The sequence below is a fragment of the Chenopodium album genome, chromosome 2 (genome assembly GCF_948465745.1).
Source record: "Chenopodium album chromosome 2, dcCheAlbu1.1, whole genome shotgun sequence".
Taxonomy (NCBI): Eukaryota; Viridiplantae; Streptophyta; class Magnoliopsida; order Caryophyllales; family Amaranthaceae; genus Chenopodium; species Chenopodium album.
In genome coordinates, this window is record NC_137835.1 from 84,727,476 (window position 1) to 84,742,605 (window position 15,130).

Here is a 15,130-nt window from a genome sequence, read left to right on the forward strand (position 1 = left end):
CACGCCGTAATAAATAAGGCGTTGTTCTCTTTAACATGTAGAAAAATTCAGTTTGGATAGTAAAATTAGTAGTATTTGAGAACTAGTGAATAGGAAAAAAAAATGGTTCTTAGTGAAAAGTTGGCTATAAAGTCCTGTTCTCATCAGATTATTTTCAGTTCAGTTCAATTCAGCTCTAATAAGTTCAGTTCAGTTTATCTCCTAATTTCCTTCTGTCATAAAATATTAATATCAGTTCAGTTCATTTCAACTCTAATCAGTTCAGTTCAGCTCAGCTCAATTCATTTCAGTCAATAAAAACAGACCCTTAGTATTATTTTTTTATCAACAAATTAGTAGTTACAATCGATTTAATTTAATAAAATCGATTTAAGTTAATAAAATCAATCAGTAACAATCGATTTTATTCAATGGATTTCAGTTCAATGACATGATCACATGCCTAATCCCCCAAACATTGATAAAAGGAGGGTCCATTGAAATAAAGGGGGAAAACAAAACCTTGACTTCATATAGTTGGACCATAGCATGAAATACCAACATTTCATTTTCCATAATTAAACCTAGTTGCATTTGACAAGGACAAGAGTTTACCAGATTCATGCACTTACTTTTGAATTTTTTTTATTTTTTTTTTAGATTTTAACACTAAATTTATTTTCTTCATTGTTTTGTGGAAATCAGAATCTTCATTTGCTAAGTAAAGCCTAGCTCATTGTTCCAAAAAAATAAAAAAAAAAAAAAAGAAGAGAGAGAAGCCTAGCTAAGGCCCAAAAAATATATGTACTGGGCTGGTCCGCCGGCTGTGAATGACCACCCAATGGACCAAAGTAAAGTCTAGCCGACTGTAGACCCATCATTGCACCACCGTTTGATGGTCTGTGGTGAATACATGAGCCTTTGTTGAGTAGTTATATCAATACTCATCGCAGCAGTGTATAGCGCATGCACCACAGATGCAAGCACGCGACATATATGCACCAATAACACGCGCCTCACAAGGCTCACATAGTGCGCGTAAAGCACGCAAAGTTGTTGGGAGACGGAAGAGAAGAACGATTAGTTACGAAGGCTAATAGCATCAAGTAACCATGAGTTGTGGAGAAGAGATATTACTTTTATCGTCAAGAGAGGCTAATCGTGTTGCAGATATTTACTCCCTAGAAATATGATTTGTATATTTGTAATAAAATTGAAATGCTGTTAAATCTGAAAAAACACATTCCTCAGTCTCTTTAATGTCCAACAGTATTCTCATTCTGTTTTGCTGTGAGAAGCCTGTTAAAGTGCCGAGCAGTCTGACCCAAAAAACTAGATATAACCCCATACCTTAGTAATAAATGACAGTACAATGATCAAACTTGAGTCCAGCCCACTGCACCGTGCAGACCCTTCCATTGTGCTATGAATTTTCCGGTGTCACGGTGATAGATAGGCATATGACTGAGTTTATGGATCCACATCTCAAACTAAAAATCACTGGATGTGTAATAAGTGAACGAAAACGAATTTGATATGGAGGTATGCAAGATTTGCTCAGTAATTGGGTGCCACCCTGTATAATGCATAGATCGTAACCTAAACAAGAAATCTGCTCTCCACAAGCATGCCTAAAAAGCCGTTGAATGCTTAAGCTTGTAATCTTTACATAATATATGTAAAGCAAACAGAACAATGCGTAGTGAACATCAAGATTCTATATTACACATATATACACAGTAATCCTTAATCAAGATCAAGCTCATCACGACGGCTAATGAAACTTTGGTGAAATAATTACTGACAAACCCCTACCTGACTAGGAACTAATATGTACTAGACAAACAAAAAATTAATGATGGCATACTTGATTGAAAAGATTTACGATTAAAAGAATACCTGATCTACATGACGGACATAGATTTTATAACGCAAATGGCCTAGCTCTGAAAATACAAAACAAAGAATATAGCAGTAGCATATGTTGTCTCACTTTTTCTTCTTGCCTGCAGCCCCTTCACGTTGAGTACGAAAATGACTTAGAAGCTGCTGAGCCTGCAAATCCATAAACAAAACCTTGCATTATACTTTCAACGATCCATGTAACTCAATGAGAACTATAATTCCTTGTAAGCACTTATAAGTTTCAAAAAGCGACAATTTAAAAACATCAATGCTGAGCTCTTTCTTTCATTCAAGTGACACAGGAAACACAATACTTTAGTTAGGATACTTGGCACTTAGAATATCGATACAGCAATTTTGCGAATTTTGATTAATCTGCAACATTTAAATTCAAAATCTACTACCCACGTGCATTTTCCCCAGCACCCCAAAAAAAAAAGAAAGACAGCAGCAGCAAAAGTATGAGAAGTTACAAAAGAGAAGAATATCACTTACTTTCTCCTTAGCTCTAGGGGTTCCCGACTGAGATAGAGCAACAAGTGGAGGAACAGCACCTTCTTGGAGTACCAAGTTGCAAAACTTGGGACTATTAAGACACAATTGCAACAGCACGGAAGCAGCATTTTCCTTTCCTCTTTGTGACCCTGACTCGACAATCTCGACAATCAACGGTATACCACCTTCTTTAGCAATTGCCATACGCCCTTCAGAGATTGTGGATAGATTTGCGAGAAGGGCTACAGATTTGTCAACCATTCCTGTGGGAGGGTCTAAAAGCTCAATAAGATGCTTCACTGCTCCAGCTTGAACTATTCGAGCTTTATTTTCATGACAGATGGATAGATTAAACAAGGCAGTTGCAGCATCCTTTTTCCCTCTGACGGTCCCCCTAGCAAGAAGATCGACCAGCACTTTGCTTGCCCCTGAGCGCCCAATCTTTGACTTATAATCTTCAAGAAGAGAGAGACTGAAAAGAGCTGCAGCTGAGTTTTCTTTAGCTGTATCAGTTCCTGTCTTAAGAACATGTATCAATGGTTCAATTACTCCTGCTTCTGCGATCCTTGCTTTGATTTCTTCATTAAGTGAAAGGTTTAGAAGGGCAGTCACAGCATGCTCTTGGGTTATCTTTACATCAGAGTGTAAAAGTGAGATTAAAGGGCCAATGACCCCACACTTCCCAGCAATGATGCGATTATCCATGTTGTGCTTAGCAAGAAGTCGCAGCTCGGCTGCAGCTGCAGTTTGCAGCGCATGGGATGGACTTTTTAGTTTCTCTACCAATTCATCAACATGGGATGGTGTAGTTGTTTCATCATGTCCTGAGTCAGAGAATGAAAGTGAGTTAACTCTGGAATAGTTATTGCTCCCATTCTCAGAACTTGTTTTTGCACTTTGAGATCCTCTCCCTGATAAAGAATTACATGTAGAACGCTCTGACGTGATTTCGCCTACATTTTCATGTCTGTCAGATATCCTTGATATTTCAGTTGTTGATGAAGGCATATAGTCACAGCTGGAAAAAGCACTTGTTGCAGAGTGGGTCCTACTATGAGCATATGAGTGTTCAGGGGAACGGTTGTTGGACTTCTTCGCTTCCAAACCTTGGCACATGCTGGAGCTCACCTCATCAGATACAGAAGGATCATCGATATTTAGCCTTCCAACTGCATCTCCAATCTCTAAGGAGGACCTAGACATAGAGTCACTGCTATGAACTGAGCAACGGAAACTATCAGTACGGATTACATCTTGAGCACTGGAGCTGTCATCGGCATCAGTGCTGTCAGAGCTATTTGGAGGCTTCAGATTATTTTCCTGAAACCAATTTGCTACCAGTGCCTTGACAGTGTAATTTGGTATGATATTCGTGTGTGAAAGATATTGGCGGGTTTTAGGGCAAGTATTTAGCCCATGATCAAGCCATCTTTGGATGGACGACCTCTCAAATGTTTGTCCAGAAGCTACAATGACTGGATCTAACATAAAATCTAATGACAACGGGCAGCGGAAGTATGAAGGGATAGGAACTCCATTTATTGTTCCAGAGCATCCGTTTGTTAGCATATAGTCACGAATAAGAGCCAGGAGATCCACAATTTGGTTGGTCTGATCCACTTTTTCTGTGCACTTGTTCGCATAAACTTTCACCCTTTCCTTTTCAACAGCAATACTCTCTTTAAGTAATTCCTGATTTGATGCTAGGCTCAGAGACTCCACGATTTCTGCCAAGTGTTCACTACAAGAAATCAGGCTATCGTTTTTACTTTTTAGAGCTTGTTCAATGTGTACTGAGATCCGCTCAGGCTGCCAGCTTTGAAGTTCCTGGACACAATGCTAAAAAGTCCTACAGAAGTTAGAGACTAGCCAAGAGCTTGAAAGTAGAATTAAATAATAAGATAAGGGAATATCTCAAGCTACCATTATCTCGGTACATACTTGCACACCAGCGAAACTAGATGAAGACGATGATGTCCGTAATAACCTACACAATATACCACATATCTCAAGGGAAGAACTCCTGATTCTTTTCATCAATTGCTCACTTTGTGAAACCTGACAGTTAAAATTGGTTATGAGATATTAAGATATATCCAAAAGATGAAGAATGTCTACATCTAGCACATATCAAATATACACCCTGGAAAAAAAAAAAAAAAAAACAAAAAACACTAGAGCAGCATAAAAGGACAGAGAGCCACCCTTTATAACGTAAAGACAAACTGATTACAAAATACAGTAGCCCACAAACAACAGAAATATGCAGTTTATAATAAAAAGTTCAAGTACACAAAAAAGGACATGTGATGAGAAACAAGTAACAAAAGCCTATATTCTGGAGAAATGAAGCCAACAAGGGAAATAACTACACCCTAAATCATTACCATTTGGAACACCACTACAGTACCTATTGCAAAGATAGCAGCACCATTAGCATATCTTAACTATAATGCACTGAAAATCTATAGATGGTCACATTTTCTGGAAACTCCCGAAACTTGAAGAAACTCAGGGGAACTCTTCCTTTATATACCAGTAACTTGTAATAGACCAACTTTAGGGGGTAATTAAGTAAAAGACAAATTTAATTAAGAAGAAGAGAAGGAAAGAAAGCAATCAGCTTTTAGTATGTTTTATTATGGTTTTTCCATTTTCGTTTAGTAGTCACATGTAAGCTTTAAGGTCAACCTTGACCATTAGTATAAGTAAGTTAGTATGTGTAACATAGAAGGGAGGCAGAAATTGAGTGAACCTCTTGAGAGACTTGTAGCCTCAAGCTACTAGAGAGATTTGTAGCCTAAAGCTACTGAGAGATTCATAACCTCAAGTTATGGCTATCCTTATGTAATCCAACCTTTAATCAATCAAATGTTCAAGCTTTTAGCCTTAAATTAATATTAATCGTGCTTAATTAAATCAGTAGAATTCAGTCTATAACATAACTTTCCTTCCTACGGATGTTGAAAGTCCAAAAAATGATTTCTTTGTAACACCCAGTGAAAAACAAATGCAAACTAACAATTACTAGCAAGTAATATTGTTCATAAAACACGAAACTTCATATTTCTAAGCAAGATAATTGATCTATGGTTTAACATTCTTGTTATTTCTAATTTTCAATGAAAACTGCATCTTCATGATTCTCGGTTGGGGAAAAGGGGGGGGGGTATTTCTAAGCAAGATGATTGATTTATGGTTAAGGTTTCATGTTTTTCTAATTTTCAATGAAAACTTCATTTTCATGTCTTTTTTTTTTTTTTTTTTTTTTTGGAGGGAGGGGGGTGGGTGGGGGTGGTAGCAGAAGGAATTGATAGACTCACAGTTAAAAGTTTACTCATTTTCGGCGACCATCGTTCCATAAATTCTCTGGCAGAATTGATGTAAGCATCCAAATCTTCACACTCCTTCCATAAATTTCCTTCTGAAGCTATCTTGTCATCATCATTAATTTCATCAAGGACAGGTTTCAAATGTTTCAGCATAATAGCCAAACTCTCAAAATCGTTTTGAGTAGGCATAGCCTTTGATGTCTGACATGACATCAAATGAATGAATCGAGATATACTGTTGTTCAGACATCTCATATATGTCGTCTCCATTTCACCTGCATCAATACAAGAAATGATACAGTTAGAATACATAAAAGCCATTTAAAAGTACCAGTGACCATATTTTTTATGAACAGAAATCTAATTCTCAACCTTACAAACGTGATTATGATGAAGAGGTAACTAGACATATTGATATGCTAATTAATCATTAGCTAAAGACATCTTTCAACACAATAGATCTCTTCAATTCTCTATTGTTAAAAAATAGAAGGGCACTTACCCTACAAGTCAGTTTGGAAAGCATTCTATTTAATGCATAGAGCTCCAAGCCAAAAAAGGACATACAAAGGAAAGGCTCAATCTAATAAAGTTAAGAACATAAACTTTGACACCAATGACAAACAGACTAGATTCAGCAGAGAATCCAGTTTCTTCAGCTCAGCAGGAAGAAGGGAGACAGAATTTCATATTGCTTCTGAACTGTGAGGCCCTAACAGAAATGACATTCAGATGGAACTTCCGTGCCCAAAAGATAGATCATAGAAAGCTCCTAGAGACAGCAATCTAACCCAACATACATGCCATCTCAATACACAAGAATAAATCGTACATCTAAAGTAAGCTTAATCAGACCTAGCTCATAAGCTTCGAGCACTTGATCATAACATCATTCAACTAATAATTACAAGTTTTCCTTCATCAATTTGACATTCACTAACCACACATATCTCAGCTCGATAGGTACAAAAGAATGAAAAAAACATTAAAGCAGGAAAAGAGAAAAATGAAAGAAACAGAAAATTTATCTCCAAATCTCTTATTAAAGTAAAGTTTTAGTCTGCAAGGCAATCATGTAAAACTAGTCTATGACAACTTTTCCTGTAGCCCTGCTTATGTCCCTTGAGTTAGTGTGGGGTAATGGTCTAAAAGGTTAGAACATGCGCTTTAATAGATGTAAATGACCTTACAATTAAAAAGCTAAATTATGTTTTGCACCTTTATGACCATAAAGTTCACTGCATTCTTGTACGAATCCATAAAGTTCAGTAACAATAATTCTTTTCCATTGAGCTATACAAGAAGCCACTTGGAATATTTATCCCAAACGTGGTTATATAAGGCATTCAGACACTTCAAACAGAAGAAAGGTGATACGAATCCCAAAAACAGCTGGCTCCAAGCCTTGAAGCCACTCCCGTCAACATTGTTCCCAACTCACGCTAGTATGTAAATAACAAATCAATTTCAAATATCCAGTGGGAGGTGTATAGAATAATGAAGGTTCAGATTCAACTGCCCACCCCTCCCTCCTTTAGGGTCAATCAGCAACAAGAGTATTAAACCTAAGAATAAAAGAGAAGTGTCATTTGACCCCTAGTTAGATAAACCACATATTCTGTGCATATTAAAAGATTCAAAAAAAAAAAAAGGCAATAGGACAAATTGGTGGTCAAATCTCTAATAATTCAGCATTTTTACTAAACTGATGTGTAACATCTTACCTACATCAATTCGAAAAGCATAAGCCTCAATCAAAGTGTAACCAACAACTCATCCATCCAGGATCAAACATTTATACAATGTAGTACAACTTAAATCAAATCTACATTCTACTTTATAGCCAAAACAAGCAACGCGATTCGCTCAAACAGAAAGGTAAGCCCTTTCCCAAATAGATAATGATTACAATTGCCCGAAACTAACGGTCCAATTCATCAAAAACACCTGTTACTAACCTTAACCATCTAGGAAATCAGCTAGGTTCAGAACAAGAGTTCTTTCTTCACTTGAGATAACAAAATTAGATGATTCAAGAGCATTTCTCATCAAATAAGACTTCATAATCCCAAATTCCTCTCGAACAACACAAAAAAAAGCTACATAATTATGAATAAATTGATACCAAACACATGCAACACCTATTTTCTTAGCACAAACATCATCAAGTTTCAATCTTTTTGAGATTCCCAGCTGTAAAACACCAAGAACAAGGAAAGCACAAAACCCATTCAAATTCTAATCTAAACAAATTTAAGTTACAACATTCTTAACAACCCATATTACATCAATGGCAAAATACCCATTAATAATTACAATAATGCAATCCTAAAATCATGAAATTATTTACAAAAAATTGAACAAAATATAAAACCCAGAAGAAAAAAATTGGACAGGAAAAAGAGGGGAAGGTCAAATGCAAGAAATGGTTGTACCTGATGCAGGGGAAGCTAGTGGGTGAAGGCATTAACAGACCCAGAAATGGTAAGTTCTGTTAGCATGAAATAACAAAAATTTGTTGAGTCTGAAATTATATATTAAAAAAATAAAATTAGCAATTTTCCCTAAAAAAATTCCTATTTCTGGAAAACCCTCTCATATGTACCTTGTTTACAACGCTTTCATGGTAATCAGAAAATTGTTAGAGGGGTGAGTGTATTTTTGTGTTTTTTTATTAGAGAAGTTGGAAGAAGGCCTTTTTTCTTTTGTTTTTCTGTTTTAGGGCAAATATACAGATTGGCCCACATTGTATTGGACATGACACATGAGTGAATATTTTTGTATACTTTATCTATTTTTTAATATTGCACAATTTTTACGTTGTTACTCCTTCCGTTTCAAAATAAATGCATCCGCAATTCCGCATTAATTTGATATAGGTACTATTTACATGCATTCAACACTTTGATCAATAAAAATAATTGTTTTTTGGTTGTTTTAATGTATAATTTTTGAATTAAGTGTTTATAGGTTTTATTTATACATATTGATGATTACAAATATAATTTATCAAAAAAAGAAAAAAAAAAAAAAAACAAACCCTCTTTTAAGTTAGATGGCAATTTTAAGAGAAAGAAATGCACCATATTCCATGGGTATAATACGAAGTAATTTTCATTAAAAAAAAAAAAGTTATACGAGTATAAGTGTTAATTTTGACCACAATTATTTAATATCCCATAATATGTACTCTTAAGATAGGAAAATAGATGTCATCACTTCATTGTTTGTTACTGTTTTTTTTTTATTTTTATTTTTTTTTATACATGATTATTGGGTAATTAGAGTGATAGTGTACAGAGTATTATTTAGACATCAAGATTAATATAATTGGGTCATTCATTTTTCCAAATCAAATTCCGACAACAATAGAAAAAAAAATTGCATTCAACCTAGCATAGTGTCATTCTGCATTTAATAACCTACTAAAAATAGGTAGAACTATACTTCATTCTAACAATTTATATTAATTCCGGTGATTAATTTATTTGTCCACAATAATGTTTTAAACTACATTTTATTATTTGGCCTATTATACCTATATGTATACAAACAACTTTAGATAGTTGGAATTCATTCCTAACATAATAATGGTCACCAATTCTAAGTAAATTTTAAATAAAATAAGAGGAAGCATAACTATATGATTAACTAGGTTAGCAATTAGCCAATTATAAGGCTTTATCACCAAGTGATATTATTATTATCTTATCCACAAAATTGTCACCATATTATCCGGTTGTCTTCCCTTTATTTGGTCAAATGCTTAACAATTCCGCTTATTTTTCATTTACAGATAATTAGAAGTAGTTGTCTTTCACATAATTATTGTCTGGATTTTTGTTTTAAATCAAATAAACAAATAAATAATAATTATTCTCTCATCTTTTTTGCTAATAAAATGCTACAAGACAAAATATATGCATCCTTAGGAATGACATTCCACTCTTGATATGACTCCATAAGAGTTAAAGTAATCCAAAAAATGCAAAATTTGTGCCTGAAATTTTTTGTTGTATTCCATTATATTTACAACTAATATGAGTACCTAAACAAGAATATATACGTATAGATAATAAATATCAGATTGATAAAATGAATATATTCTGTATTTTTACTGGATTAGAAACTCATAACTTAAAAAGAGAAAAGTTATATTGTCTTTTAAATAAGTAGTAATTTTGCCAAAGTCAATCTATCATTTGATGATATTTGAAAAGTTGATAGTAAAAGTTAAGACAAAACTATTGTTAAACGGAGGTTGCACCATCTAACAATCTAACATAGATTAAATATGACGATATTTGTTTGTTTGTTATTGATTTCGAATTTATAAGTAGACAATATTATATCACCAAGTTAAATGAGGTTGTACCTTTATATTCCTAATGAGTCTATGACAGGCTTGCAATGATTTTTGGCTTCAAAAATATTAAGATCCCATTTTCATATAATAATCAAAGTGGGTTCATGGTTGGAGCTTGGTAAGCATGTAGGTACCACATACATTTCTGTATGTAGGTCCAAAACTATTTTTTTAATTTTTTTTTTTTTTTTTTAAGATAAAATAAAGATTGAATTATATTTAACATTTGTTATGGACTACTTATGGCAATAGTGAAAATTTGCACACCACAATGATGAAATTTGTTTGATGATAGTATATGAAAATAAAAATCATTATTGCTTTTTATAAGTACAATAATTGGAATCCACTACTAAACCAAACCCTTGGAAAATGTAAGTAGTGCTATATATTTTTAAAACAATTATCTCTACATTTGATGAACAAACACTTACAATTAGTTTAATCTAACATGATTAGTTGAGTTAGTTGTGCTTTGACTTCTTATTACACAACTGTATGTAACTCTATATATATACAATTCATTATTTCACCCTTCTCCTGTTTTAAATTAGAGCATTAAATTTATCTTGAAGTAGGTAATTATTTATATAATATGGAGTATTATATTTGATTTAGGAATGCATGGAGTGGATGACTATGGGTCTGTTCTCTTCAGCTTAATTTCGGTTCAGTTCAGTTCAATTAAGTTCTTTTCTCATCTCATAAACAATTCAGTTCAGTTTAGTTTAGTTCAGTTCAATTTAGTTCAGTTCAGCTTAGTTCAGCTCAACTCATTTCAGTAAATCAGAATAGGCCCTATATCGATTGTATACAAATGCAAATATATCTACTGTATTTGTTTTTTCTACTTTGACTATTTTTACGACTTAAAAAATTGGAGTACGATTAGGAAAAAAAAAAAAGGGCATTTTGAACCACATCTTTGTATGTAAGACTAAGTAGTGGATATCGTAAAATTAGAAAGATTAAGGGGATCAAATAAAGATGGGGGGCCATGATAAATATTGACTGCCGTTTACGCCATCCTGCCTCCAAAAGGGGAGCTCCAATAAATGAAAGGGGTGCACCTCCCATGTGGAGTTTCTTGGAGAAAAGATATTGTCCTTCTCAACATTTTGATCTTCTGTTCAAATATACTAGTATAATACTATAAAGTAGATCTTGTGTATATATATACTAGAATTGTATTTTAAGATAAAGACAAATAATGATATAAATTGTAGCTATGTGTTCATTCATAGGGAAGATTTGTATGGAGTATTTTAAAAGCATCAATATGCAAGAATAAATCCCATTAGTTGTACTTTGAAATGAGGATTTACATATTTTTTTATTGTTAAAAAGTTTATGTTACTAACTCGTATGAAACAGGTTGACTAGTGAAAGATTTTAATATGATATGTCAAACTCTTTTTCTTATCTACAAAAAAAATTGTATATCATGTCTTACATAATTTTAAAGGTTTACAAGTTATCGAGATGATGATGAATTGATGCATATTATGGCAATTTCTATGAGCAAAGCTTCCTTTTTGAGACCTCATCACTTCAATCTCTAGAAAAAGACTTTGAGTTTTCTAAATTTCTTTGGGTTCTTAATGTTTTCTTAAGCTCATTTATTGAAGCTAAGTCATTCATTACTAGTGAAAGAAATGTCATCCACATAAACCAGAAGAAGGGAGCCTTTGCCTTCGACCTCCCTTCCCCCCCCCCCCCCTTTGTCGAGTGGTGCACTTGCATAGTTGCATGGGGGTATATGATGCAATTGTGAAGGCAAACTAATCACTGCCGGATGAATTTTGTATCCTTGTGAAGAAACTTGGTTCTCGTTAAAAGATTGACGTAAATATAAGTAGTGTATGAAGTTTATGAGATATTTCTCCTATCTACTTATAGTTTATGATAAAACCTCATTTGACTTGTATGTGGGTAGACTCTCTTCTTGTAAGCTTTTGGCTAGGACTCAACAACTATGACATAAACTATGTGATTAACGTAATTGATCATTGCAGTTAAAATTATAGACGTTGCAAAGATTATAGTTCACAGGAATAATTCGTACGTGCGTAAATTTATCATTTCAAAATTAGTACTTGTATATTCTATTTTAAGGCTAAAAAATCACTCGTGCTTCAACTGAAAATTTTTACCTACAACCCCCTTTAGCCAATGCTGCCTACTCCCCCCAATTATTTTTTTAAGCAATTTTTTTTTTTTTTTTTCTTTCTTATTTCCCAAGTCATTTATATATATGATTCAAAACCTATTTTTCTGTTTTTTGCTTTTTTTAATTTTTTTGGCATTTTCTCTCTCTTCTTCAACATTATTTATCTTTCAATCACTTTTTTTCCTCTTATTTATGGATGAATCATTGATTGGAGCTGTTGATTGTGATAATGAAGTGCTACATTCTTCGATTGCCGAATTTGATCGTGATTGTGAAGTTATTTTGTCTCTGATTGGAGTTGTTCAATTTGATCAATTTTGTCTCTGATTTCGATTAATGCTTGCTGGTCAATTATTTGATTCAATTTTGTTAGCTGTTTTGTTTTAAATTATTTGCTGATTTTATTCGATTTTTCAAGTTTTTTTTTTTAATCAATTTAGCCTCTGTTTTAGTTCAATTTGGTTTGGTGTTATAATTCAAGTGAATTGAAGTTTTTATTTTAATAAATTTTGTCTCTTATTTCGATTAGTATGATTTATGATTCAAGTTTGTTTGCTGTTTTTAGTTTAATGATTGTTGATTGTGATTTGTTTTCTGTGAGTGATTAGATTTTTTTTATATACGTTTTCGTGGTTTTTTTTAGTAGTTTTACAATTTTGATCAATTTCATAATTCTAAATGATCATTATGATTCAAACTAATGTTCTGTTATAGATGTTTTAATTATATTTTAAATATTTAGTACTTTATTTTGTTTTATTATTTTAATCAAATTGATAATGCTAAATGATCATTTATATATGTACTGTTTTGTATTTGTACATATCTGTCATTGATTATGTTCATTTTTAAAACTTATGCAGCGGGTGCTAGTGATGAAATTTTGTATGAAGAAGCAACTAAATCAGAGTTACTTTTTACATATTTTAATTCTGAACAAGAAATTTATGGCACGTACAATGAATATGTTTTTAAGAAATTAAGAATTTAGTATTGTCCAAGTGCGTGCTCCAAGAAAAGGCCAAGTTCATTCAAGTGCTTCAAGTGATGTCCAAGTTTCTTTAAGTGTGCCAAGAAAAAAGGTTCAATTACGTCCAAGTGTTTCAAGAAATTTTCAAGTTCCTTCAAGTGTTCCAAGAGATGTTCAAAGTGTTCAACGTGGTAGCTAATCAACATATTTCTTCTAAGTATCATAGGTTGTTAGCTTTTTCTTTTTTACACTAATGTAGCGAATAGGTTGGCAAATAATAATAAGTAAGAATTTGGATTGAAACAACATATATTTGTTCCAGCTTTTTTTTTTTTTTCTTTTTCTGATAAGTGATATGTAACTGAACATGTTTTGTTTTGACACTGAACATTTGCCTTTTTGGTTACGAACATTTTATTGTATTTCGTTATAACTGTTACGTAATTGAACATATAACTTCTTGATAATGAACATTTTATTGTATTTCGTTAATTTCTTGATATATATATATGTGTATATGTATATAACAAGCACTAATGAATTAAAAAAATATGAATATTAATGTACTTGATCATTTAGAAATCCATAAATGATCAAATAACCGAAAGAATAATATTTGTAGTAATATAAGCTTCCATAAATCTTCTTGCTCCTTTTCTATTGCCTCTAGCTTCTGTTTAATCCAAATAGCATCAGTTGAGCAATGTATTGTATTCCCAGCTTCTTGATTTGGTGTATCTGTAAGTCAAACAAATTACAATGTCAATGTGTGTATTCATTGTTATGAAAATGAACATTATGCTATATGTCAAATTAACTTACTTGTGGTTCAACATGCTTTTATCAAAATATGATTCCTACATATTACTATGTTTTTCATTTTTATCTTTCAATATAATTGATGGCATTATCTCCTTATAAATTTAGGCTCATAGTTTTCATCTCTAAATTATTGCAACGTGTGTTTCACTCTATATAGAACATAACTACAATATATATTGTGTTTGTAAATCAATATATATGCATAAACATTATATTGATATTACAAACTTAATAAATGTTCAATTGGCAAAACAAAAATGTACATTCTGTTTTATATAAATGAACAAATTATCACAAATAACATAAGCATATATATATATATATCACAAATAATGTAAGTGACAATAGGTGATTTATTTTTGAACATATTTTAAAATAGAATCATCAAAGGTTTATGATGAATGAGCAATATGTAATTTATTTTTGAACATTTTTAGACATGTGAATGAACATACATTAACATATGTGTGAATAATATACACATATCCAAATGAACATCTATGTATCAAATTCGAATAAGCATCTATCAATATTTGAGCAAAAATGTATGTAGTATAACATTCAAATGATGCTCATGAGCATATAATTTAATATGAAGTTAAACATGTATTAGTATAATCTATGTGGATATTTTCAATATGAGAATGAAAATGTACGTAATTACATTCAAATAAACATATGTTTAAATACCAGTAAACATTTATTAATATGTAAAGATCATGAACAAAATTAGAGTAATATTCTCTCAAGAATGAACCCTAGTAGATGTAAGGTAAGAATATAAATGATCATATACTAGTATCATAATGAACATCTATCAAATTGAAAATGAACATTTACTGAAAATGAACATTTGTTCAGCAATCGTCTTCTCCGACGGAACCTTCGAAGTATTCTTCTCTGTTTCGTTTTTACTAATTAAAAATACCACCAAATATAGTAGATTTTAGTCTATTTTGCACAAAAATAAGTGTAATTATAGTAGAGTTTGTTTTAGAATATCAAAACGCAAAAAAAATATAAAATCTAGGGTTTACATTCAAAATTCTACTTAAATGAACAAATTCTTACTCTTCTTTTTCGGAATTTAG

General features: G+C 32.4%; 1 protein-coding gene across 4 annotated transcripts; it reads right to left on the reverse strand.

Annotated features, from left to right (window-relative positions):
- Positions 1-1,813: 1,813 nt before the first annotated feature.
- On the reverse strand, positions 1,814-8,575 carry LOC145604645 (U-box domain-containing protein 3-like). 4 transcript variants are annotated; one of them, XM_081660562.1, is made up of 6 exons: positions 8,317-8,575; positions 8,147-8,202; positions 5,703-5,986; positions 4,303-4,437; positions 2,380-4,218; positions 1,814-2,034 (listed from the first exon to the last, which is right to left on the reverse strand). In XM_081660562.1, exons 3-6 carry the CDS (start codon positions 5,979-5,981, stop codon positions 1,969-1,971), a joined length of 2,319 nt encoding a protein of 772 aa, XP_081516688.1. In that variant the 5' UTR covers positions 5,982-5,986; positions 8,147-8,202; positions 8,317-8,575; the 3' UTR covers positions 1,814-1,968. The 4 variants fall into 4 exon arrangements, with proteins under 4 accessions (XP_081516688.1, XP_081516702.1, XP_081516680.1 ...); XM_081660576.1 differs by having other exon boundaries at positions 4,321-4,437; positions 8,147-8,575; XM_081660554.1 differs by having other exon boundaries at positions 8,147-8,575.
- Positions 8,576-15,130: the final 6,555 nt, after the last annotated feature.

Excerpts from the sequence above, each read along its gene's own strand:
- LOC145604645 (XM_081660562.1), bottom strand. The coding sequence starts at position 5,981 with ATGGAGACGACATATATGAGATGTCTGAACAACAGTATATCTCGATTC. Across the intron at positions 4,438-5,702 it reads AAATGAGTAAACTTTTAACT|GTTTCACAAAGTGAGCAATT; the intron begins GTGAGTCTATCA and ends TTTAACTGTCAG. Across the intron at positions 2,035-2,379 it reads CCCCTAGAGCTAAGGAGAAA|GCTCAGCAGCTTCTAAGTCA; the intron begins GTAAGTGATATT and ends ATGGATTTGCAG.